Source organism: Pteropus medius, unplaced genomic scaffold (assembly GCF_902729225.1).
Source record: "Pteropus medius unplaced genomic scaffold, Ma_sr-lr_union100, whole genome shotgun sequence".
NCBI classification, from domain to species: Eukaryota; Metazoa; Chordata; class Mammalia; order Chiroptera; family Pteropodidae; genus Pteropus; species Pteropus medius.
In genome coordinates this window covers 2,647,902-2,675,723 of record NW_024340698.1, presented here as the reverse complement: position 1 = coordinate 2,675,723, position 27,822 = coordinate 2,647,902, and the positions used below count along the sequence as shown (strand labels likewise).

Sequence of the window (27,822 nt, the reverse complement as noted above, 5' to 3'; positions counted from 1 at the left end):
ATGTGCAGGCAGGAGCCATACCTGAGTCTCTATCAACCTGGCTAACACCATTCACCCTGCACTGGTGATATCTTGAGACCATGTTCCACAAAATGGGCCCACCCGAGCTACTTCTACTGGTTTCTCCATACAAATGGCCTGTCTTTGTTCCTGCTGTGGACTTTCCTAAAATCTCTCAAAGGTTAACAAACCCCAAACAAGCAGCATCTGGCCTCAGGGTGCCCCGTACCTCTTGCTATGCAGCCCAAAGCCCGGCACTAGCTGTTTGCAGCTTAGCCTCTCCCAGGTACCTCCAAGCCCAGCACAAGTGGCAAACATCTGCACATCACTTTGTAGCTCATACCAAGTAGCCCTGGGCAAGGCACAGGCAGCCACTGACCATGGCCTGCAACATATCCCCTCCCAAGAGTCCCAAAACCAATACAAGTAGTGGCAAGCTTCATACTGCACCAGAGAATCCCCCCGCCACCTTCACAAAGGACTTACCCAAAGGCAGTCTGGGCAGGCACCAGAGCCCTGCTAAAGCGAATCCTACTCAGTAAGGTCAGCTCCTGCACAATAGCTCTTCTACTGTAAGCACGGCCAGTCCTCACAACCAATTAGCCTGAAGGTCAATCCCTCACACTGATGTGTCAACAGCAAGCAAGGCTCAACCACAACAGGAGGGAACATACAATTTAGACAGGGGACATACTTGGAGCACCCAGCTCAGGTGTCCAGGGAAGACTATGACACTGGGACTCACAAGACACCTACTACATAGAGCTACTTTACTAAAACTGAGAGACTAAAGAGTCCTACCTAATACATAGAAATAAACATAGGAAGGCAGCCAAAATGGGGAGCAAAGACACATGTCCCAATGAAAGAACAGAACAAAGCTCCCGAAAAAGAACTAAACAAAATGGAGACAAGCAATCTACCAGATGCAGAGTTCAAAACACTGGTTATAAGGATACTCAATGATCTCAGCAAGAACTTCAACAAAGAGGAAACATAAAAATGGAGACAGAAAACATAAAAAAGAAACATTCAGAAATGAAGAATACAATAACTGAAATAAAGAATACATTAAAGGGAATCGACAGTACATTACATGAAGCAGAGTATCTAATCAGTGATTTAGAAGATAAGGTAGCAGAAATGGAAGTGGCTGGTTATAATGGATGCTGTTTTATATAGGAATATTCCAGGACTGATGGAATATTCCTATATAAATCCGTTTCTTATATTAGCCAAAATCCATTTCTTATATTAGCCTAAGGCAAAGAAATTCTTACCACAAATATTTGTCCTTAAGATAGTCACTGTTCATTCTCTTTCCTGAGCCAAAAGGAACCACAATCCATCATATCCTGTCTTTCTATCTGCTCTGAGAACCAACTCATTCTTGCTCTTCGTTTCAAACTGAATATGAAAATTTGGAGACGTGTTTAAAAATCAGCCTGCTGCCAGGAACTACAAATGTAGAGAAGCCTTGATTTGAAGTAGAACTCGGAAAGCATTTTTATAAAGTATACACTGTATCACAGTAGAGGAAGAGGACTTGCGATTATTTTATTTACAAGGACAACACTGGGGAAAGGGAGCTTCCACTAAAAAGAGCTAGCCTGCCAGATTCAAAGTTAAATATTTTTGCTTAAAATGTATAGGGGCTGGAGCAGATGATCTTTAAGATGCCTTCCAACCTTAAGAAATGCATATATATACATATATATGTGCATGTGTACATGTGTGTAACCTTAAAGGTTTATTAAAATACTGTCACCTCTACTTAGTTCTTTATACTTTTCTACATTATCTACATATTTTAAAATGGACATATTTTTAGTTTATAAAAAATATAAAACATTTTAAAATAGAAAATAAAATTAGACTCAACTGGTCCTTTTAAAACTAAGTCAGATCATGTCACTCTGTTCATAATGTTCCAAACTTCCATCACAATCAGAATAGAATCCAACATCCCTACCTTGGCCTATCAAGTTCTACATGAACTCATCCCTCCCTACCTCTCTAATGTCAACTCATATCGCATTCCCTCCATTTTGGCCACATATGTCATGTGAGCTCCCATCTCAGGGTCTGTGCATTTGCTGTTCCCACTGCCAGGATTCTCCTTCATTCACATATCCAAAGGGCTCCCTCTCTTGATTATTTCAATTATCTGCTCAAATGTCACCTTGTCAGAGAACTCCCTTCACTACCGTATCTAAAATAGAACCTGTTGTCCTTCTCTGAACACATACATTGATTTACATTGATTACATGCTCATTAAAGCTTCATTTGTAATGCAAAAAGATGTCACGTGTGACAGTAATTTGACATAGAGAAAAATTCTTGCAAAATATATGACAAAATGTATATTTTCCTAATATATAAAGAACTCTTACAAGGAAGGAAAAAAAGATCAGCAACTTAATAGAACAGTGGATGAAGGAAATGTAATTGACAAGGGAAGAAATACAAACACCTACCTGTTTAAAATGTTTAGACTCACAAATAAGCAAAGAAAAGCTAATACTACCAAAGAGTAAAACACTATTTTCTTCTAAACCAGTGGTTGGCAAACTTTGTAAAGATCTAGAAAGTAGAAAATTCTATTTTGTGGGCCACAATACAGCTTCTGTCACAGTCTTCATTGTCTTTTTTTTTAAAACAACCCTTTAAAAGAAAAGATGCTGACTACGCTGACTGGGTTTGGCCCATGTGTCTTAGTTTGCCAACCCCCAATCTATTGGAAATGAAAAAAGGTGGATAATACTTACTGGTGAAGGTAAATGAGCTCACTGTTGTTGCAGATACAGATTGATGCAACTTTTCTGAGAAACAGTTTATCAATAAGTATTGGAAAATTTTAATGTGCACATCCTTTGTCCCAGGAATTTCTAATCTTTGATTTTATACCAGAAGCTAATCTGATAAGTGTGCAATTTTTTTTTGCCCAGAGTGCATTGCCATGTCATTCACAATAGCAGGTGGGAGGAGGAGGAGAAACCTAAATAGCCATCAACTAGGGAATGGTTAAATAATCAATGTAATCAATATCTGAATTAATTAACATGGAAAGGTCTTCGTGGCTTTTCATGGCTAAAAAAACTATAATAGTGTATATAACATGGTTCAATTTACATAAAATTATACATATGTGTGTTATACACATATTATGTGTATATGGTTGCATCGAGAGATATTCTGAAGAATATGGTTAGCTGGGGGGTTGGGATCTTAAGTGACTTGCTTATTTATATTATTAGATATTTCTTGATTTTGAGTAGATATCATTAGAAGCAGAAAAAATAAAACTTATTAAATGAGGAAAACATTTCGACAAAAATGGATTTTTGTCTGAAATGCAATAATTTTCTTAAATCGTCTTTCTGAGATTATATTTTTCACCATTTGAACAAATATTTTTATGGGTTTGGTTTGCTTTTTGGTGTGCTTCTTGTACTAAAAGTACGAAGGTACTAATCAATTTGTCATCTTATGAATATTCTTTTAGGAAATCAAGGCTCATGCATTGGAATTTCTGCTACTTCTCTCAAACAGTCTGTGAACATTCACTGGCATCATTATAGTATCATCATACTCTCTACCCAGGGCATGGAGAGTGGAACTAGAAGAAAGTCACTGCACTGGCCACCGCACAGAAGATACAGAAGTGGAAGAGTAGAGATAAGGTGGATGGTGAAAGTTATCCAAGAAAGTGCCCACTGTGAAAATACCCTGGGAACTAGTGTTAGCACATCACTTAAATCACTACTTGTAATTTCCTGCCAAGCCATCCGAAGTTATTCACATTTGACTGCGAAAATGTAAATGAACAGAAATATCACAGCCCAGGTGTTCTGCATAGAACTTCATTTGTACCATGTTTTGCACAATGAGCAGTTTTTGTGGATCAACAATGTATATTTGAGTATTAAGTAAAAAGGGTTCACTGGTAAAGTTAAAACAGGACTTCAGATTAAAGCTCTTACCAAAGAAATGGGATTATTAAACTGTTCAAATTTATTCCACTTTAATCTTTGAGAATAACCGATTTTTTTCTTTATTATGAGAGTAATACACGCTCATTGTGGAAGATATGTAAACTATGGAAAAACATAAAGAAACAGAAAAGCAAAACCTGGCCTTACTTGCATTATTCAGTAGTCATCGTGGTTAATATTATAGCATTCCCCCCCTGCCCCAGTCATTTTGAGATCATACTGTTTATAATTTTGAATATTTTTTATTAAACATTAAAGTGTACTCATTTCCCACTGGCAATATCTTTTAAATAAGTATGAAGAAAAACATATCTAAGCTTTGAATATCAAGCTAGTGATGAAATAAGGTTAATACATTACATTTGCACAATGTGTTTTTTTCATGTCTATCCTTAAAAATTCCAAATATACAAAATTGTATTTTAAATACCACGAGTTAATATTTTTTTAAAAAACCACTAAAATCTAAACATTGGATTAGACAGTGTTTTCAAATGAATAGAAGATTTCTTATGATGAAAAGGAAGGTCTTTGGGGGGAAGTATTACATATGCCACCAGTGAACACAGTGGTACTTGCACCCTTTGATGATACTTTGACGATTGACAAGAAAGTTAAAATTGCTATTCAAATTTTATATATAGGCCAATTTTAAGGCACAGAAAAAAAAAACAAGATCAAAATCTGTCATCCCTTTCTAGTTCCAAATTTATTCAATAGAACAGATAATTTAAAAGCCAGGAAAGGGCTTTTCAAACACTTTCAGAAATATCGATAAGTTGTATAAATAATCTTCACCTGACCAATACTTTTGTCATTTAAGATGTATTGTTACTTTATTAAAAAAAAAAATTCCGAAGTCTTCACATCAGTTTCACCTGTTAAACAATAGTACTATTCAATTAAAATTCAAAGCAAATTTATATTTAGATTTCAATAGTGCATGTTCATCTTTAAAGGTTGTAATTTGTTTTAAATAGCACAGCCATCTGTCCTGTGATGGCTCACATGAGTTAATTATCATATAAGTCTAAGTGGAATTTCTCCCACAAATACACGTCCTGCTGAACTGTACTGAAAACACAAGATTTGGCTCTGATACTTCGATCTTACAATCGAATTATACTCTTAGGTTGACTATTTTTCAGCAGTATAAATCACTAATGTCTGCCACCTGATACATACATTCGGCTATCATTTTTCATTTTTTACCATATATTTATAAAGCAGTTATTACTTTTAGAATTTTCTCATTTATAATCATTGATGGGTTATTGTAATGAGTATATATTTAGGTTTGTCCTGTATACAATTTTCAATACATAGCGTTGTATAATGAATTGCAATCAAGCGAAGCTCTTTATTTTGGATCAATAATTTGAATCAAATCATAAAAGGCAAACCTATCAAATTTGTGTATATCACAGAGCTTGGAGATAGCATTATTACCAGAGGTTATAGAATCAAGATTTAAAAGATGTCAGCAAGTTGGGATATTAGGTTAAAAACCAGTGTAGCAAGGACTCCAACTCAGACCTAAAATTGTGCTGTTCTTAGGACTCATCCATATGGGATCATGTCTAGACCTATAAGATGAATTTGCAGTATGTCTAGATCTAGAGAAAGGGACCAAGGAGCCTCATAGGAAGGAAATCACTTAAGTGAAGTGTCAAGGCACAGGGACAGTAATTAGGCTAATTTTTAGGAGCAGAGAGAAAGGCTTTGAGTACAGAAGTTCCATTGGTTCCTCTGTTCGTTCATTTAACAAATATTGAGCTCATACAATTTTCTAGATACTGTGCTAGCCATAAATATATGGAAAGCAAAACCAGACAGGGGTCCTGCCTTCAGGGAGCTTACAAATATAGCAGAGGAAAATATATAAACCAATGGAGTATGTTGTTATTATTTATGTGCTTGCTTCGGTGGCACATAAACTAAAATTGTTATTGTTTGATCAAACTTAAATATGGCCTACTTTGTGCCAGGTACTTTTCTAAGCACTTTACATGTGTAGCTTACCCATACAACAACCATATGATGTAGGCACTGTTATCATCGCCCAACTATAGATGAGGAGCCTGCGGTACACAGTGACTTGCTCAAGGTCACCCTGTTAGTGAGTGGCAGAGTCCACATACTTAACTCCTATGCTGTGCTGCCTTGGGATGACAACTGTGCAGGCATAGGGTAACAGAGGTGACTCGCACAACTTTCAAGTGATCTAGCACCAGCAGTCATTCAGCATTTGTTCACTCAATAAACATTTACTAGGGGTCCTGCTGTGTGGCCAGCACTACACTGGTCATTGAGGACACAGTGATGAACAAGACTGATTTAGTCACTGCCTTCAATGGAGCCTGCAGACCAGCGGGTAAGGAAGATAGTGAACAAGTGATATGAAAGGGAACGTACAGAGAGTGACAGGAGCAGATAGCCTGTGCCCTTAGCCCAGGTCAGGGACCAAACATCTCCATTACTCAGATTGTCCTTTGGCTCAGGCTACACAGGGTATTGGGTCCACAGGCTCTCTCCCAATTAGGGAAAGATGGCACGATATGCTATACAGAGCACATGGGAAATTGGGGACTACAGAAGAAGAGTGAGGAGGGCTTCCCCCAATGACACCTACATCTAGAGGAATGATACCAATCATGTCATAGTGGGATCCATGGTGGGAGGTAGTATTAGTGTCATACCTTCACAGCAGGTTTGTGGACGTGGACACTTCACTGTAAGGAGACAGAATAGGAACAGAGCCCTTCCAGTCTCATATGGAGAGAGCTCTTTTGAGAGCCTGCAGGAGAGATATCTTTGATGGGTGATTAGAGATCCACGATAGCAGACAAATGCAAAATCAGCAAAACATTCTAATCTTATTATTGTGACATAATTTTTAAACAAGCCTGGTGTGGCCTAGTAAGATCAACAATAAATAAAATGGGTAAATAAAATTTATCATTCATGTTTCAAAAAGAGGCTGTAGTGGGTGGAATGGTGGCTCCAAAGAGGTATGCCCAAGTCTTAATTCATGGATCCTGTGAATGTGACCTAATTTGGTAAAAGGGTCTTTGCAGATGTAATTAGATTAAGTAGCTCAAGATGAGGACATCTTGGATTATCCCAGTGGGCTCTAAATCCAGTGGCATGCATTCTTTTTATTTTAATATTATTTTATATTAGTTTCAGGTATACAGCATAGTGGTTAGACATTTATATAACTTACAAAGTGATCACCCTGATTAGTCCAGTATCCACCTAGCACCATACATAGTTATTACGATATTATTGATTATAGTCCATATGCTGTACTTTACATCCCCATGACTATTTTGTAACTGCCAATTTGTACTTCTTAATCCTTTCACCTTTTTCACCCAGACCCCAGGCCCCCTTCCCATCAGCCAACCATTAAAATGTTCTCTGTATCTATGAGTTGTTTCTGTTTTGCTTGTTCGTTTATTTTGTCCTTTACAGCAAGGGTCCCCAAACCCCGGGCCATGGACTGGTACTGGTCCATGGCCTGTTAGGAACTGGACTGCATGGCAAATGAGCAGTAGATAAGCAAGCAAAGTTTCATCTGTATTTGCAGCTGCTCCCCAGCGCTAGCATCACCACCTCAGCTCCACCTCAGATCATCAGGCATTAGATTCTTGTAGGAGCTCCAGTCCCTGGTGTCAAAAAGTTTGGGGACTGTTGCTTCAGAGTCCATATATAACTGAGATCATATGGTATTTGTCTTTCTCTGTCTGACTTATTTCACTCAGCGTAATACCCTCTAGGTCCATTATGTTGTTGCAAATGGTAAGATTTAATTTTTTATGGCTGAATAATATTCCATTGTACATATGTACCACAACTTCTTTATCCAGTTGTCTACTGATGAAGCAACTTAGGTTGCTTCCGTATCCTGGCTATTGTAAATTGTGCTGCAGTAAACATAGGGGTTCATATATATTTCTGAATTAGGGTTTTGGTTTTCTTAGGATAAATATCTAGAAGTGCAATTGCTGAGTCATATGGTAGTTCTATTTTTAATTTTTTGAGGAACCTCCGAATTGTTTTCCATAGTGGCTGCACCGATTTGCAATCCCACCAACAATGCATGAAGTTTCTCTTTTCTCCAAGTCCTCACCAGCACTTGTTGCTTGTTGATTTATTGATGATTGGCATTCTGGCAGGTGTGAGGTAATATCTCAATGTGGTTTTAATTTGCATTTCTCTGATGATTAGTGATGTTGAGCATCTTTTCATATGTCTATTGGCCATCTTATGTCCTTTTTGGAGAAATGCCTATCCAGGTCCTCTGCCCTTTTTCAATTGGATTTTTTTTTTTTTGGTGTTGAATTGTATAAGTTCATTATAAATCTTGGATATTAACTCCTTATCAGTTGTATTATAAGCAAAAGCTTCTCTCATTTAGTAGATGGTCTCTTCATTTTGTCAATGGTTTCCTTTGCTGTGCAAAACATTTTTAGTTTGATGTAGTCCCATTTAATTTTTTGTTTCCCTTACTCGAGGAGATATATCAGAAAAAAAATATTACTAAGAGCAATGTCAGAGACTTTACTGCCTATGTTTTCTTCTAGGAGTTTTATGGTTTTGAGTCTTACATTTAAGTGTTTAATCCATATTGATTTTATTCTTGTATATGGTGTAAGAAGGTGGTCTAGTTTCATTTTTTTTGCATGTAATCTGTTCAGTTTTCCTAACATCATTTCTTGAAGAGACTGTCTTTACCCCATTGTATATTTTTGCCTCCTTTGTCATAGATTAAATGACCATACAGGTGTGGATTTATGTCTTTATTATGTTTCATTGCAATGACAAGCATTTTTATAAGAGAGACACACAGAGAAGAGAAGGCAATGTGAAGATGGAGGCAGAGATTGAAGTGATGTAGCCACGAACCAAGGAAGAATTCTTATAGAGCTTTGGAGTGAGTGTGGTTCTGTTGACACCTTGATTTTAGACTTCTAGCCTCCAGAACTATGAGAGAATAAATTTCTGTTGTTTTAAGACATGAAGTCTGTAGTAATTTGTCATGCCAGCCCTAGGAAAGTAATGCAGGGACTCATGGCTTGACAACAATATATGTGAAATATCTGGGCTAACACAATGATGTGGCTGATAAAGAAAGAAATGCAGTCCTTGGCTACTGTAATGGAAACAGAGATTATAGATCAAGGAAAATAATTGTTCTACCATATAGCTGTAACATTGCACTCTGTTGTGTCACCTTTTAGGACAGACATTGATGAATGGGAGCCTAGTCAGAGACAAAAGACCAGGATGGTGAGAGTTCTGGAAAGCTTGTCATGGAAAGGATGAATTGACAGCATTGGAGATGGGTATCCTGGAAATTGGTGGGTGAACATGAAAGCAACCTTGAAATATGTGAAAGCCTGTTTTGTCAAAGAGGAAGTCGTCTTGTTTTGTGTTGCTCCAGGAGGCAAAATTGGGTCCAGCAGGTAGCAAGTAAAAACGGAAAGTTGTCTAACAATTGTCAAGTATAGAAACTCAAAACATCGGAAATATTTCAAAATGAAAAAGTATTGGCTTCCTATTTCCAGAGATATGGCTTCTGGTTCTACCTCTGCAGTTAAATGGTGTGACTCTGTGAATATAATTTCCCCTTCTTTGGACCTCGGTTTTCTTCTATGTGAACTTAAGGGGTTGAATTGGATGTTTACCCAAAGTTTCTTTGCTTTTAGTTACTTCTCATTCTAAGGTTTAATAAAAATGTTAAGGTGTTTTACAATTTCTTAGTACCTAGTATGTGCTAAGGCTAGCATCTGTTCGAGGTGTTTTAACATGTATGAGCTCATATAATTCTCTCTGCACTGCAGGGTATGTATGTTACCCCTATTTTACAGATTAGAGCACTTGCCAAGGTCACATGACCTGCATATGGCTGAGCTAAAACTTGAACTCAGATCCCCCTGCTTCTGGTACTCTTTCCACTACATCATGCTATATCTTCTGTACTGTACTGACCCTTTGCCATATCTGAATTTAGCAAATCATAAAATTCTGTGTCAAATTACTCCTTGAAAATCACTTACAAGGTGATATTAACTATCTCAAACACACTGAAGATCAGAATGTTTCTGAGGATTTTTCTGAATAAAGTTTCCAGACTATAATGCATAGAGTTTGGCACAATATGTGCATTGAAGTCCAGAAACTTTATTCAGAAAAATCCTTAGGGCCTCCTCACTCACAGCCTTTCTCTCATCATTTCATATGCAGTGTCTGATCTTCCTCTCTGAAGAGAAGGGCAAGCTAGAGGGCTGGTCAGCAGCACCCTGGGAGCCTGGGACAGGCTGGGTTGTTGGGTTGTGGAGCATGGAGGTAAAAGCAAAAGAGTAGCGGTGTCCCATGGAGTTTCCACAAAAGGGGAAGACAAATGGGAAGGCAAGTTCTAGCTCCGAAGAATTCCATGCATGAGAAGTTCAACACAGGAAGCACATAAGAGAGGCCTGAAGGAATGTCTTGAACCATGGAGTACTCACTCAGCCAGCTGCAGGGATTTTTACTTGATTCCTGAAGCTTTGGGGTGGGAAGGAGTGGGCACCAGCCCTGAGAGCTCAGTACAGCCCAAGATCAGCACGCACTCAGTTCTGACATACTTATTCATCTGGATTTTCAGTCAGTTACATGTTACAATTTAAACAGAAATCAGTGGGAGAAGTTAACAGGAAGAAAGCAGATGTGCTCACTTCAGCAGCACATGTACTAAAATCGGAACAATATGGAGAAGACTAGCATCGTTCCTGCACAATGATGGCATGCAAATTCATAAAGTGTTCCATATTTCTTACTAGACTTATTGGGTGAATCACTTTGTACCTGAAACTAATATAATATCGAATGCCAACTGTAATTGAAAAAAATGCAAAAAATAAACTACTATTATGATTTTATAAAAGAGGATGAAAGCAAATATAAACATAGCAAGAATAATAACAACTGATGAGAGCAAGGGAAGTGCCAGGATGACTATAGAAAGATATCGGTATTTTCTTAAGGCCAAGCAGTGTGGAGGAGCCAAAATGTGGGCACCACTGTACTTCTTGCCTGGCATTGCACTGGATATTCACAATGATGACCCAGTGTCATCAAGAGATGAGGTGGTAGTCTGTGTCTTCTGCATGTAAAAGCAGAGAAGATAGTATAAAAAGACTTCCACCCAAAGTGATCTAGAGAAAAAGTTGTGATGCCTGAATGAGTAAATTGCAGTTATCTAGAAAACCTAATTAGGCAAACATTGGCAGTGCAGGATGAAAGAAATGATTTAAAAATAATATGTAAGGCGGCTATTAAGGAAACGTAGCAAATGCGTGAGTGTGTGTGCTCAAAAATATATTAAAAATTTTTAATTAAATTCAATTCTGACCCTGCCTAGCTCCTATCCTGCTGGGCTGCCTGAATGAATGAATGAATGAATGAATGAATGAATGAAAATCATCATCCCTGGGTCCCCTTTCTTGAGTTGTACTATGGTCCTAATGCAGTGTCAAGGTGTTGGAGATGGATGAAGGCACCTATCTGGTCCTCAACCATCCCCACACCTTAACCACCTGAGAGGTCTATCATCCCAATCTACATGGTGTCTCCTATAGCCAGCAACTCTCCCAGCTCTTGTCAAGTTGGGGCAAGCAAGTCAGTGCTTAGGCTGGCTAGGATCCTGTCTGCCTGGAGGCACTCCACTGTTGATCTTTCCACTCCTGCTGTTTCTCTGAAGGTGCTGCTCAGTAGGAGAGTATAAGTCTTTCCTGTTCTTTGCACTCAAAGACTCCTTTCTCATTTCTCCTTCAGCAGACTGCAGAAAAGCTCTGTAATAATGTAATTCCAGGACACTTTATGCCCATGATGCTCCTTCTCTCTCTCCTGCAGACCTACATTCTTGTTAATGATCTACCTTGAAACACAGAAGCCAAAAGGTTGTGCATGTAATTTTATGCTTTTCCGCTGCTTTATATTTCTTAAGGTAATGAGCTCAAGGCTGGCTATCTAAATTCGGAGAATGTAAAGTGGAAAATGCGAACTCTCCCCCCAAATATTGTCATATCTCACTGCCTTCTGAGTTCAAAGCCAGTTGAGAAATAGGCTCAGGCATCAGTCAGACATAAAATGTATTAATTTAACACATTTGTTAAATAACATCTATGGTCCCAGTATGGCTGGCACTAGGCCATAAAAATACACCCATCCATTATTTGCAAAGTTGCATTTTAAAACTTGGCCTAGCCTGAGGCCAAAATGACCTTTCCTGAATTGTATTTAAAATCCATTTAAGATGTGGTACCCACACCAGGCTCACCAGTTTGCAGTATACTTGAGTAGGTGGAAAGGAGCAGAAACCCTGTTTCAAATGCTTCATAGAGGCTGAGAGTTCCTATTTTATGGGTGGAGGCAGGAACTGGAAGAGAGGGAACATCATTCCATTTGCAATTAATACTGCAGCTTTTTATCCAGACTCTTATGAGTTGTTCTTGAATTTTGAATATGATGTAGGTGAACATCATTTATCTAGGTGTGCTTACTCTTTCATTTAGCTCATTTTTATTAATGCTAAAGTGTCTTTATTACTAATTGAGAAGGCAGTATTATACAAGTGCCTTCTACTTCCATTAATCTGTGTATCCATAAAAATTTATCATCTGTATCACACTAAATATATTACAGAAATGAGTTCAGATTAGTTTCTCCACATTTATTTTCTTCATATGGTAATTATAAAGGGTGACATTTATAAAGGGGCTAAAACCTAGCCCCTAGCCCCTTAAAGTATCATCTTTATGTTTAAATACACTCAACTATAATTAACATTAAATTTGTACCTGACCCCTCAAATCCTTGATGTGCCAGCTCTGGGCCTGTTTTCCCTGAGATACATTCCTCATCCTCCCTGCTCTGCTCTGCACTGTAGGGATGGGGAGTGACCCTTCAAACTGTTTCCCAGGCTCCTATGTTACCTCTGCTTTCAGCTGGGTCTAGCCAATTGAAGGTACTGCCTGGCAGCCTGGGTATAGGCAAGAGAAATCAGAGTGTTTCTACCTCAGGCCACATCTGCAACAGTGGCTGAGCCTCTGTGGCCCCCACTGGTCCAGATAGGCCCACAGTGAGTCCCATTTCCATCAAGTAACCAGGCCATAGGATGCAAGATCTTTATCTCCTTTCTGTCCCCCTAGCCTAAAAGTGGTTCGCCCTCCTACTCCTTCTAATCTCTGGGCTACTTTGCAGTCCCCGGTTGGGTTTTCAGCTCTGCCGTCATGTATGTAACCAATTCCCTGTATTAAGTTCCCTCTATTCTAAATACATGGAATGGTCTGTCTTCCAGTTTGGACCTTGACTGATGGTCTTGGCTTAAAAACTATCTTCATTTACATTTTTCCCAGATCATAAAAATGAACTCCATCAAGTGAGTAGGGAGGAAAGAGTATGATTCATATAATTACCAGTGTAGAGAACCTATTATTTCTCAAAATATGTTTCACGGAAAACTGGTATCAAATTATTTCCTGTTAGATGGGCTATGAAAAATGGGTTCCTTGGTTCAGTGTTTGGAACATAGTGGGTTAAACAAAAACAAATGGCTTTAATATTATATGTCTCAGAGACTTTAATGTTCTGGCATGCATTGTAACTTCTCAAATGGGACAATCATAGGCAGAAATTCCCGAAGTTATTTAACAAGAGAACCTACTTAAGCTAAAACTTGCCTGGGACACCTAAATAAGTAGTACTTGAGGGAAGTTCAGTGTAGGGACAAAAAGGAAAACCTGAGCCTGGGGCATTGATGGGCCTATAGGTAAGTGACTGCAGTAAGGTTAATTTTTTAATCATTCTGGGTCCAGTGGGAGATGCTTTAGGAGTCCCAGACAAACTGCACAGAGTGGCATAGTGGGAAACATGTGGGTCAGATCTGGGTTCAGTCTTGTGGGACCAGGGGCAAGATAATTAACCTATCTGAGCCTGCTTCTTTATCTGTAAGAAGCTGGAGTGTAATGATCTCTACATAGGGCTGTTATGAAGATTAAATGAGGTATGTAAAAGCATTCTGAAAAGTGCTATGCAGATTAGCTAATAAGTTATATTTTAGTCTTCTACGGTCAGTTCAATTTAATGTTCTCTCCCATCATTTTTATGCTTCATTGTTTTAACTTTTTAATTTTTCAAATTAAAAATTTCAAATAATTTCAGATTTAAGTTGCAAAAATAGAATTCCCATATGCTTTCCAATTTCCCAAAACATATATCACAGCATGAAACTCAGGAAATTAACATTGACATAACTCACGATTGTATGTAATATACATACCATAGTAAACTTCACCTGTTACCACACTAATGTCCAATTTCTGGTCCAGCATCCAACTGAAGATCATATGCTGCACTTAGTTATGTCGTCTTCGTTTTCTTTATCTGAGTGTTCTTTAGTCTGGTCTTTCATGGTCTTGATAATTTTGAAGATTACAAGCCAAATATTGTATAGACTATCCCTCAACTTGGGTCTGTCTGATGCTTTCTCATGGTTAATATTAATATTTTGCATTAATAGTGATGCTTTATTCATGCCACCAGGGATGGTATAATGATGGGGATAGTGTACTGGTTAAGTGCATGGACTCTAGTCAGAATACCTGGGTTCAAAGTCTGACTTTACCAAACTGTGTGACCTTGGTTTGTGAGTCATCTTCCTTATCTGTCAAATTAAGAAATGTTCATAGGGTTGTTGGGATTATTAAATGAGTGAATATATGGAAAGTTATTACAGTGCCTGGCACATAGTAAGTGCTGTATATGTTAGCTAATATCAGTTGGGATTTTAGTGGCTTTACTGGTAGGAAATATACCCTTGCAAATTGATGAAGAGACCAAAGTAGCAGCAGGCATTTTAGCCGTGAGCATCCTTTGCCCCTCCCCACCCAAAGAGCCAAGGCCAAAGACCTGCTGCCAGCAGGAATTCTGGCCCACTAAGAGGTGCACTGTTCCTTTCAGGAAGAGGCCTGCTTGTAGCACTTGCTCCTAAGGTCCCAGAGATGAGCACTTGCTGATACACACAGTAACATTTCTTCAACACAGCAGGTCCATGTACTAGGAACTGAACCGTTTCCTTGCCCATCAGTTGCTGGGAAAAACATGTCAAATTAATAAAAAAATGTTGCAAAATAATTAAGCCCCCCCCTTCTTTCTGACAACTATTCCCAGAACTCAGCCCTCAAGCTTCATTAGTATGCATCCAGCACTTCAGCCATGGACACATTCACTGAATAACCATAGTGATAACCTCAGCCCCTAACCTTTGCATGTGCTTCTTGTTGAAGAGGCCAAACCACTCAAGACCCTCACAATACTTACATTATTGGCCAATCCTGGGCAGACTCAGCAGTGAGGCAGCTCCCCACAAGGCTGGATGGGGGAAGGGAAGGAAGCCTGAACAGACTAATTCCAAGGTAGAAAGAATCTAAGACACATCAATGGAAATTTGGTAAATGACAACCATTCATTTCAAAAGTCAAAACAATGAAAAACCCTTAATATAAAAACGCTGTCATCTGAATAGCAAATGACTTTTTACGAAGCAATTTTGATCCTTTACCTCATTTGATCACCTCTCACTCCCAAGACATCATTTCACAGGTGAGAAGAAAGAGGATTGATAAGGAAATGGCTCTGAGTGGCAAAGTTGAAACTTTAATGTAGGTCTCACCTCCAAATACAGCACATTTCCCACTTAAAAGGCTACAAAATGAGAGACTGAGTGTAAAAATGCAATGTATCCAACTATAGTGGAGAAACTTTAGTTTCTTAGCAGTCAATGAGAGCAGGGTTTTTCAAAAGGGACTTTCGTAAGGCCTTGGATGCAGGCTGAGCAATGTCAGAGGAGGGAAGTAGGGGAAGAGGGAGAGAGAGGTGTCTACACACATTTTGGAGCAAGTTTCAAGCTATTGTAAAATCCTTGCATCTGTGGCTACTTAAGAATCAAACTGACTTCAATGGGATTGAGACAGACCATACATCACACCACCTGCAATGCGTGGGCAGCAGCAAGCACACTGCCAAGCAAACAGTAGACTTTCAATATGTATTTGCTGATTTGGCTGGATTTTTATCCATGCAATAACAAGATACAGTCTTATTCAAAACTCCTGCCAATATCGTAACCTCCTCAAATTAGGTACTGCCCTAAAATGCCAGTTGAACACATACAGAAATGGCTAATCTTTTGTGATTTGTACTGCCAAAGAGGATATTAGAAACTTATTTCCCATGACCAAATTGCTTCCATATTGTTTTTGTCAAACTGAGACTTTCCACAAAAGAGGCTAAAATATCAATATCATAACAAAGTTTATTGATTACATCAAACAAAATTTCTGTAATGAAAAAGGCAAGTTGCAGTCATAAAAGATGGCATTCACATTCATTATAGAAAGCAACAAGGTAGATGTAAAAAACAGCTTAAGTGAAAAATGTAATATTGCAGTCCCATTTTGCAAGCTGAAAAATGATTTTGTCAACACTTGCATAAAATTTGCACATTTATATACTCATGTTATTAAAAAATTCCATGACTAAATTATTATGAATTTTGCAAATTTAGGCTTACATTTAAACTGTTGCTGGTGTAAATGTGGTAGGTATGGAATTTACGTTTTCAGTTTAGTAGGTAACATCCTCAAACAACGGACAACAGTTGTGAAATTACAAGGACATTTTGTAGTTCAAAATGATTCAAATGATGGATATATGATCCTATTGTTACATTTCCCCCTTTCTCTGTCATAAAATAAGGTGGTTAAATTACATTGTTAGGCATACTGGATGGCTTATTTCAAGTTATTCCATCTGTTAACCCCACACTAGCCATTTTTAGTTCATTAACAAAATGTCTCTTTCAAAAAGGGAAGTCAGGTTTCTTTCAAGGATCTAAACCATATCACATATTACTGCCATCATGAATTTGAACTGCATTGTAATGTGTAGCTGAGACATGACTCTAAATCCCCCTTACTCATCTTTCTTCCTGGCTGCTAGGAATTTTATTATATGCTACCAGTTTTATTACCACTACCATGGATATTCTGATTAAGTCAACTCTCCAATGGTTCTGCATTAAACAAGCCTCTTTATCTATTGTGGTTCTCTCATTTGTATACACAGTACCTACAATTCTCATGTAAAAAAAAATAACAATACAGCAACTCTAACAACAAGAACATGAACAGTAACAACAACAAAACATCAAAAGCTTTCCTGGGTCTGATTATTTTTAGCTCTTTGGAATAGGCAAAGAATATATAGACTTTGTTTTCAGCAGACTGCCTCAAATACAGGCTATCAGAACACAGCACACTTAGGGGTAAGGTGTGAATGACACTTAACAAAATACTCAAAAATAATACTGATAGATGAGAACAAATGAAATAATGGAAATGGGTCCGTAATGATGGAATGGTTTCTGATAACTGAAATTATGTCCTTTCTAGAATTTAATAAAAGTTACACCAAAACATTAACACAAAATATATATGAAAGAATCAAATGTGCCGTATGGACTATATAAATACATTGGTAAGATCGAAACCAATCCTTTTCCAAATCAAGGTACAATATAAACACTAATAGTAATAGTACAGGCATGCCAGAAAGACAACCAAAAATGGAAACTGGTATGAAAACACTTTTTAAAAGATCACTTCAATCTAGTAGTCAAGTGATTTACATCCAATAAAAAAAGCGCTTAATTATAACATGTAATAAAGACATTTCACATTTACTTTCATGTTTTAAATGGACTCATTAGGAGGCTAAAATCTCCTTCTAGTCTAGTAAGTCAAGGACTTTATCAAGGTGAATCTCATGGTTTAGAGTTAGATCACTACCCAGCCAAGTTTGCTGAGACAGACAACATTCATGTTCAGAGTCATGGCTCTGCAGGCCGAAATACCATCTTGAGATGGACCCTTCCTTTCCAAACAGGTAAGTTAGAAAAAAAAAAAGTGCTGCATATATGCACAAATGTAGCATCTTTCGAAAACCATTCAGTTTGAAATAAACTATTCTTCCTTCCTTTCTACAAAAAATTATAAAAGACCGATGTTCAGAATGACCTTTACTTTCATGTAACTATGGTTTTGACCACCTTCCCTCAGATCCCAGTAAAACGTATATGGGAAAAATCTGTTATATCTTAACTATTCTGAGGGGTTACTAAGTGATTGGGAATGTTTTATTTTCAAATCTAGCAGCCATATACCCATTAAGTGGGATTTAATTCAGAAGAAGAAAAATAAAATATATATTTTTTTGATTCTCACAAAAATATCCAGAATTAACATTCTTTCCACAGAAGTGTTCAAGGTATTTTTTTGGCATGGATATTCTAGAAAGACAAAATTAGCATGTGGGTGAACAAAAAAGATGAACTATTCTATCTGACGCATTGATAACATTTAGTCTTCCTGTATTTTCAAGTATTCATTTCATATGTTTGAAAAATAATTTAGGATCATTCAGCAGAAATAAGAAATGTGATCCAAACAGCTTATTTCTTCCACCAGGCAAAAAAAGAAATAGTGAAGTCTATCCATTCCCATTGCATAACTTCTAATTTATACTACAGTATTTAACTCCATTCAGAGTTCATGGGTTAAAAGAGCACCCATTTGGTAGTTATATTATTCTATCTAAAACAAGAAATTCTAAATATTCTTGCTTTCAACTTTCATATAATTTGTAACTTAGAACTTTGGCCATAATGGCTACGTACAATAACTGTAAATGCTTAAGAAAAGTCATTTGGTATTTTAATGAACATTTATTCTGAACCCTAGGCATAAGAGTGGTTTATTTTGTTGCATATCAAGTATCCTGAGATGATAACTTTTTGTAGTTGTTTCTTCGTTTTCTTTTTTAGCTGTAACCACTGTCAACATGCTTGAAGGACAATAACATAGGCAGTTCAAGATTCGGATTCTGAAAAATTTAAAATATAGAGTTAAAAGGTTTATTTTAATAATAACAATGTGAAACCATCTGTTTAGCATTTTCAGAAATAAATGAAGTAGCAAATTTTGTTATGAGAGTAAAGCGACTGTCTCAACAAAGTGCCAAGTTTTATTCACATGCAGAGAAAAAGAGTGACACAATCACCAGTTTTTAGTCCTTTCATGATTTGTCAGCTGACTAGATTCAGACTTGCTTTTGCTTTTGGATTACTCCAGGGTTCTCCTAATAGTTGCCATGAAGACTATCCATCATAGCAGAGGCTTACCTCACCAAGATCTCATCCTCTAAAAACAGGAATATTTTATTGATATTTCTATCTCTAGCACCTAGCACAGTGTCTGGCACATAGCAAATGCTCAGGACATGCTGAATGAATGAATCTATTACTGTTTTTTGGATGTTAATTTTGACAGAGAAGTCTGAAGATATATTTAGTTTTGAAAGACTGTTATGAAAATATTGTTCCTTTACTGAAAGACACACGTTTCCGTTCTATAAGATTGAAGTTAATTTTCTTCTTGGTAGATTATGTATCTAAGGATCAATGAACTCTTCTATTTTCTTATTCATTGTCTTCTTAGAAAAGAAACCACAGAAATGTCCCTAAGAAACCTGTAGATTCTTCTCTGTCTTCTAAATATTATCAAATGCTATGACTGAGATAGGACATGATAGGACAACTGATCATGTGTGTCAATAGGTATATTGAAAGGTAGAAGTCCTATGTCAAGGGAAGGGGTGTTACTTTGATTCTTCACTCTAAAATCCAACCTTTTAAAACCTAAGTAATGAAGGGCTTTAAAGGGTGTGCTATTTTCTTCCCATTTTGGTATCTCTTCCTTTCTATGGTTGGATTATAAGTCCTCTAGAGTACCCTCCATTCCTTTTTGTATTTCATACTCTCATATTAGTTTTTCAGATAACAGGGTCATGGTGACTCTAACCAAAATAAGATTGCTATTCACATCGGGAACTTCTAAAATGTGTTACGCAGTTCCCTTATCAACCAAAGGACAAACTCAATGGGGCTAAACTAATTGCTAAACATTTTCCTTGGAGAAGTAATGCCACATGAAAATATATTCCTGGGAGAAATACATAATAAATAAAATAATGGTTCAAAAAACCCCACAACTTCCTCAGTTCTATGACAGGCATTGTAGGAGTTAAGGCCCTGGAGAGGCCAAAAGCAGCAGCAGTGTCTGCTACCCAGACTAGTCCCTCAAACCACAGACCAAGCTAAAGAAAGCAATCCAGGGGGATACAAAATGAACTGGAAACTGTACAGCTTAAATGCACCAGACAGCTTAAGAAAAAGCTATCTGGAACAAAAGAGTCAAAAACTCTGAAGGCTATTGGGAAGCCGATTTTCTACTGAGGGAAAATATAAGCAGTTGAGTTGCTCAAAATGGGGAAAAAGATGATGACCGAGGCAAAATGAATCAGCTTCCAAAATAACACTGCAGATGCAGACTGTGATGAACTGTAGGAGACAGAAGAACCAACGGAATCAAACTACTTGGTATTTATTCTGGAGGGTGGGGAAGTCGGTAGCTGACAAAAAAGTGGGCCTATGAGGCAGACTCACAATTGTTAGCTTCCAAGTGAACTGACCTGCAATTTCCTTCACGTTGATCATTAATTTTTATGTGTGCGTGAAAGACAGCCCAGCCCTAAGCTGTTTAGAGTTGTTTCCAAGCTGACAAGTTTGTAAACCTCGTTCATGAATTACTCTAATTTCTCATGGATGGATAACAGACTTATAAAGGTCTGGAGTGACAGAGGCCACTGCAGTGGGAAACAGAATCCACATGGAGAAGTCATTCTGAGTTCAAGGATTCCTCCCATAGCATATCAATTTCTCCCGAATACTTGTTGGGGTAAATGAAAGAATATGTTAGAAAATGAATTTACTCATTTTTAGAAAATTATGAAGCAGTCTATATAATTAGACTAGCATCCCCCTGAATGGCTAGGAAAGACTTTACCTCTGCAAGTTGAAACACTTAGCTAGAATAAAACTTGACATTAAAAAGTGATTATAGTAGAGTGGCTCATTAATATATATTTGGAGATCAGACATTTACAAGGACATTAAGTGTATACCTGCAAACACAGACACAACACATGGAGATACAAATACACTGAATTATTTTCACATACTTCCCAAAAGAACATGCAAGGCTAAACTGACTTGATAGTATACAGATGCAATTTTGGAATATTTATTTTCAATTTTCCAAACAACATTTTAAAATTAAAATTATATTTCCTGATCAGCATTAATGAGCATTTTTACATGACGGCACTGCCATGACTACTTGCCCCTTACAAATTAAATATATTGATTGTATTACTCTTCAGCTCTGGAAAATGCTAAAAATTTTATTTCAGGGCTTAGCAAATTTAAAATATATATTTCCCCATATTCCAAGGAATGCATCTTTATATTTTTGCAAAGAACAGTATAAAGTTCACCACACCAACAGCAGAGAAAATTTAGAGAGTGATATTTTCATTTTTTCTTTATAATGCTGTTAATCTGTTTCTTTAAAGCCAGCCCGCTTAATACTAGGTACCTGTTACAATATATTAGATTCGTCTGAGAATGTTCGTAAAAGAAGAGGTCTGACTGAAGGTCTGGCGGATAATGAATCAGATGCGTGTTTACAGCTCAGATTTCTCTGTAATAGTGAGGCAAAGATACTTAAAGGATTTGAAGACTGGTCAAACCTACTTGGTGATAAAAATGTAGAAGAAGAAAATCATTTCCTATAGACTACTCTTCTGGCCAAAGGTACAAATGATTACACTACAGCAAATGCATAACATTGAAATGAATACATTTAAAGACCTAAGAAAGTCTCCGACTTGAATTGAATTGTTTTCACAGTAGAAGGATACAAACATTAGTAGTATGTGGCAAACTTGGGTTTTTGAAATGACGCTGGTAGGTTATGTGGTAGATGAGTTAATATGGTTTGATTAGTAAACCTTACCATCCTTTTGGTGAACACCTCTGAGAGTTGTGCCAGTGCTGTCAGTGTATCAAAAGAGAAATTCCTGTCTTGGTGAACAGATTAACACACCGTGGCTTCTACTGCATACTGAGAATCTAATGGGACCAGAGACTTACTGTCCAAGTTTTTGAAAATCACTTCCTCTCTAGTGTGACAATTTGAGAAGATGAACAAATGATTAAAGGAAAATGATGAAATACTCTTAAGTATCAATAGAAGATATAAAAATGATTCATGAGAAGTAATTTTTCATAAAGAATCAGAAAATGGTATCAAGCAAATGAGAATGCAAGCAAGTTGGTACATTAAGAAAGGAAATCACCTTATTCACTCCAAGAGAAACTGTGATTGCTGGAAGTTTGAGAAAGCATGAAGATAGTAGATGTTCCTGAGGAAGGGAGGCGTTTCGTTACCTTGTTCACAATTGCACAAAAGGTGGAAAATTGCAGTAGAAAAAAGAGAAATGCAGAAACCAAAAAAAGTAAATATTCTCTGAAATGTAAGACATTTAAAAAAGAAACCTTGAGAATTTGAAGTCGAAATGACATGTTAGTTTTGAAGACGATACTTTCTCAAGTAAAAGTAGAGTCAGAGTTAGAAATAGTCTGTTATATGTGTAAACTACTTTTTCCCTGTATATCGATTTAAAATTATTTTGTTAAAGGGAAAATTTACTATTTTGAATAAAATAATTTAAAAATATGCTTCTCATTGAAATAAGGCTTATTTTTAATTATTAATTCACTAAGTTACACTGTTCAAAATCCATTAGTCGGAGAGCTATGTCCAGGGTCCATCACCAATCTATCCTGAAGTGACTATCTCCCCTATCCAACTACACAGATACAATATGAAGGGACTGACTGCCCTTGGGCAGCTTCAGGTTAAAAACCTAATCAAACCTAACACAATGGGAAAATATCTAGTGAAACCACACTTTTTTCCCATTTACCTCTGAGCCACTGCTTAACTTCCTTTATGCTAACGTCATTTGATGGCTTTCCTCCTTTTTCCTACAGAGACCTCTTTAATGGGTAGGCTAAAGATCTATGAATTTTTCCTTTAGAACACCCAGAAAAAGTAAGCATCGAAAACGTAAAAGTTTAATTGGAAAACCTAAAAGGTTATTTTCTTCTTTCTTATTCTGTGCCTAAACTTATAAACTAATTTATAGACTTGGTTTTTGCATTGCCCAAGCAAAAACAGAAGATGAGTGGTCAACTATGGGGATGAGTTTAACAATACTGCTAATTAATTATCCATATCATCTACTTAGCAACTAATGAAAATAGGCTTAAAAAAAAGAAACAAGTTAAAATAACATGTGTCCAGCAGAGTCTAACAATTAAACGTTTAAAGGCAAATGCTTGGATTTGTTTGTATGTTTTAAATATAACTACATTTTTTCCTGTTCGAATTTTACCTTAAAATTGGTGACAAGTTGGTAACATGCAAATTACAAATAGATAAAGCTAAAGAAATATTTAGTTTCAGAAAGAAAATTTTAATTGCTTTGTCTTGTATTTTGTGGGCAAAAACCTTATAAGATTAACATGATTCCAAGTCCCCCACCCTTGTGTTTAATATACAAGCCTGTCTATTTAAGACTGTAACTATAAGCACATTTTGGTGCATTTAAAACCTTGTATCCAACCATCAGACATATAAGTATTTCTATGAAGCATGAATTTTAAAGGTTTATAGATTAGGTTTCTCTATAAAGAAAAAAAAAGAAAATATGAAAGTATAGAAGGCAGTGGAGAGCATGGAAAGAGTATCTAAAGCAATCAAAAATTGATATAGCTAGCAGTTGGTAGGGGGAGAGAGGCGAGGAAGACAGGGGATAATGAGCTAAAACAGTATGAAATTTCCACATTCCTTTGCAGTCACCTAGAAAGAAGCCAATGCATAAAGACCCATCTTAACAGTCACAACATTAGGATTCAACTTTATTTTTGTCTAATCCAGTTCACAGGGCCATTATCCTCAGAATCCATGGTTGTATGTGATACTGTCAGCATTGCAATAGTAATCACGATTGTCACCATTGTTATTATAAGGATAAATTATATTTTCCAAAATTTTCAAAGTGTTTTCTCTGTAAATTTTGCTCAGAGAGCTGACATTCTTCCTTTTCCTGTCTTCCATTCTGAAAGAGCTCCTTACATAGTGGAATATTTCTTCTTGTTTGTGCAGACATCCCATGCTAGGAACTGCCATGTTGCTGGGTTCATTCCCATTAGATCATAGCATTCTCCTGGCTAATAGGCAAGTCAAACCTTCCTTTTGATTGTGGTATTTACATGGGAAAACTTACATAAAGGTTATGCAGAAAATTCCTCCACTGGAAATGAGAAGTGATATTATTTGGCCAGAAAGTCGTGGTGTATTTCACTGATTGAGAGCCTGATAATTGTGCTTAGAGGGGAACACAACTTTTTGAAATATCAAAAATCCTAAACTTTAAATTTCCTTTGAAGTATTATCATGCTGCTCCACTGTTCAGTGTTCAATGACGGTTTCATCGGACACTGTCAGCAGTATGGCATTGTCAATTTATAAGCTACAGAAAAGTCCTATGATCCTTAATGATGAGATTTTGGCTTAAAAATTAAGCACATTGCTGAAAATATAACTAAGGAATATGCAGCTTAACTATGCCCTTGAGTTAAATGAAATGAGGGACCTATTTTTGAAGATAGCAGAATTCTTTATAATGCTACCATGATGACAGAACTTGGCTGTGGTGGAGGCTGCCATTCCAGCCTTTTTATTGGAGGCTTCAGGAGGTAGTGACTTGAACCTTGAAATACTTCAATTGTGTTATAATGAGCCATATCATTGAATCTACTGTTCTGATTTATACCTGCTAACAGAAGTGTTCCATATGAATCCCCTATGTAACCTAACTAGAGTGAGACCCTTTGTGGGTTGGGGCCTCATCAGATTCATCCCTGAATCACCAACACCTAGTACAGTAGTAGCTAACTTATAGTAGACCCTCAGGGAATGTGTGCTGAATTGAATGGAATTCACCAGAAGGCTGCTTTTGTAATTGTTAAAAGTAAATGGCTTAGCTTCTTATTCAAATGCCATAGAGACGTTTTTACTACCCACTGCTAAGTTCCCTTCTCAAAGCAGCTGCTAAGACCCACATAAGGATAGCACTGGAGCCTATATACAACAGGCATTTTTGGCTATGTGCATTAAGTATCCAAGATGTTTACTGGTTGAAGTCAGGGGATCGGCTGCTTTTAGGTAGGACACACCCTTTATCCCATTAGAGAGCCTGTCAGGTATTACGCTATCCCAGTGTAAAAGAATCTTGTGCCTCTCTTTAAAACAAGGCCAACGCTTTAGCAAGGGATACTGAACAAAGTAAGAAGTCATCCAGGATGTTAGACTGTTAGTCATCAAGATATTCCTTCTCCTTTATCTTAGAAGTGGCCTCTGCCTCTTTGATATAGCCAAATAGGGCCTTATCTAAACAGATGTGACATCATAATAGCTGTGGCTGTCAGGTTTTAGTTGGCCTTTATGCATTCTTATGCACTACTTTGCTCTTGTATTTTCTCACAAGGAAAAAAAAAAGTGGCAGCACTGCTGAGTGCCCACAACATTCTGTCTCATCTGCAACTCTCAAAATCCCATAGTCTGAAAAACCATTGAGCCTTTCAGACAATGGTAAAGAGAGATGTTCATCATTAGGTGGTTCGACATGTTCATTGGTTCATTGAGGGTAGGAATAAATGAATGAATGACTGAATAAATGAAGGTGAGTATGGAAATTCTCCTGGTTTTTCTAGCACATCAGCATGCCAAGCTATAGCACATACACTAGAATTCCTCCTATCATGTACATAACCCATGGCAAACAAATTTCATGCTGAACCCCTGGCAACATTCTGTTGCTGCTATGTAAAAAGGGCTATAGCCCCAGAGCTCTATGCTTTCAACAGAAGTTAGGAATCTGCTGTTTGCATGAAAAGAAAATGTTCTAAGTCTTTATCTACGACTGCTTTGTAGCATCCCTCCATTTAATGGTCATTTAATTTATATAAAAGTCACCTCCAGCCAGAATCTAATTTTTTTTTAAAGGAAGGGCCTAAGGAAGAGGATAATATGTTTGAAGGCTTTGATTTCTGAGATTTTTGTATCATTTTTAGAGTATGAAGCTAGATATAAGCGATTATTTAGTATGAGCTCCGTTACCCCAAATAAGAAAAACATGTAGGAGCACCCCAAAATATACTCCCAAATAAGGAGAATGGAAGAGCACCTCAGAGATCCTTACCAGACAAAATTCTTTATATTATAACAAGTCCCCAGACCATCTCTTACTGTGACATTTTTTATTTGGCTTCATGTAAATTGCCACTTGAGTCATTCTGGGAGGAACCTGTTATATCAATCTGTTTTACCCCTGTTCAACCGATATTAAGGTATAATCAGACAAGTAAATGTCACTTTCCCATCCTAAGACTAAACACCAAGCTAGAGGGAGTTAGTCAGGGGTCTACTAGAAGGATTAAAGAGTAGAATAAGGCAGTCTTAGCTAGGTTAATATTATTGTGTTTAGTTCTATCCATAAGGCATGCAGAAGCAGAGAGTTAAGGCCAGTTCTGACCACCAATTGTATACTGACTGGCCCTGTATACCAAGAATCAATGTGGCTTATATCACTGATAGTATATTGCTTTTGATGGGGGCTGATATTGATTTGTATCAATGAAGCTCCTCTCTTTAATACATCTAAACACTGAAGATATTCCTACCATAATCACTTTAGTTCCCTATGTCTGCATGATGACAACCACTGGATTCCATCAATTCAATAGGCCAAAAAAAAAAAAATTAGACAAACCGGTTTTGAGGCTAAACTGGTTGGCAAATTTGATCAAATAGGTCAGGTAGATCTAACTTAGACTATTTCCTGAAAATGTTGCCTTGGAGGAGCTACAAGATCTAGTTTGAGTCAGTATGACAGAAACAGGTCTTTGTTTGGTAGAATGAGCTAGTATTGGCAGGAATATGACATATTTAATTAACCTGTTGGTCAAAATTTGCCATAAGAATTTCCCCCAAGGCTAATCTACCCTTTTTACTTTAAAGGCTTTTAAAGAAATGTTCAAAAGATATCAGACAATACAGAGCCAAGCAATTAGGCTGACATAGGGTAATAACTTCTTGGTTCCCACAAGAAATTTACAACTTAAGCAGCAAAAATACAAACACACTTATAAAACAATACTGAATTTTTACAAGTGTGTTCAGGAGGGTAAGGATATAGAAACTATATTCAGGGAATTTTCTTTGGTTCAATTATACTGCTGGACAGACAGGGCTAGAAGCAACACAGAGATTAAGCAGCACTATAATTAAAGGAAGGGGAAAGATTTGAAAGAGACAAATTGGGATTATCAACTGAAAAAAAAAAAAGTCTGTAAACAACCCAAAGAGAAATTTCTAAGGTTAAAGCTGGAATGTTGGTGTGGAGTGTAAATTCCTGGTGTGAAAATTCTAGGCTAAAGAAGTCATTTTTTTTCCCATTAAAAATTCCATATGGAGCATCTGAGATACTCCATATGGACTGCTAAAGGTCACATAGAATACTATTAAGGAATCTACTTACCACCTGCATTGGATAACGAAGTTTTTACTACACTTTTTATGCAGAAGAGGAAATTAAGTGATGAACCTGTAAGGAGGGGTTTAACATGCTGTAACTAATGCAATTCTCTAAATAAGTTTTTAGTTCACGGCAGATATTGAAGCCACTTCCAAA

General features: G+C 37.1%; 1 protein-coding gene and 1 non-coding gene across 5 annotated transcripts in view; one reads left to right on the top strand and one right to left on the bottom strand.

Moving 5' to 3' along the window:
* The first annotated feature begins 10,710 nt into the window (after positions 1–10,710).
* LOC120613244 (U6 spliceosomal RNA) lies at positions 10,711–10,817 on the top strand. Its single transcript, XR_005655633.1, has one exon. It is a non-coding gene; the product is annotated as a U6 spliceosomal RNA (small nuclear RNA).
* A 5,520-nt stretch (positions 10,818–16,337) lies between these two features.
* ATP11C (ATPase phospholipid transporting 11C (ATP11C blood group)) overlaps positions 16,338–27,822 on the bottom strand; it is a 158,658-nt gene continuing 147,173 nt past the window's right edge. For 2 of the 4 annotated variants that reach the window (XM_039874769.1, XM_039874777.1), the window contains 2 exons: positions 21,597–21,701; positions 16,338–18,984 (listed from right to left, as the gene is read on the bottom strand). In XM_039874769.1, coding sequence (XP_039730703.1) covers positions 21,600–21,701 — 102 coding nt within the window. In that variant the 3' untranslated portion in view covers positions 16,338–18,984; positions 21,597–21,599. The other 2 variants (XM_039874774.1, XM_039874776.1) reach the window with 2 other exon arrangements.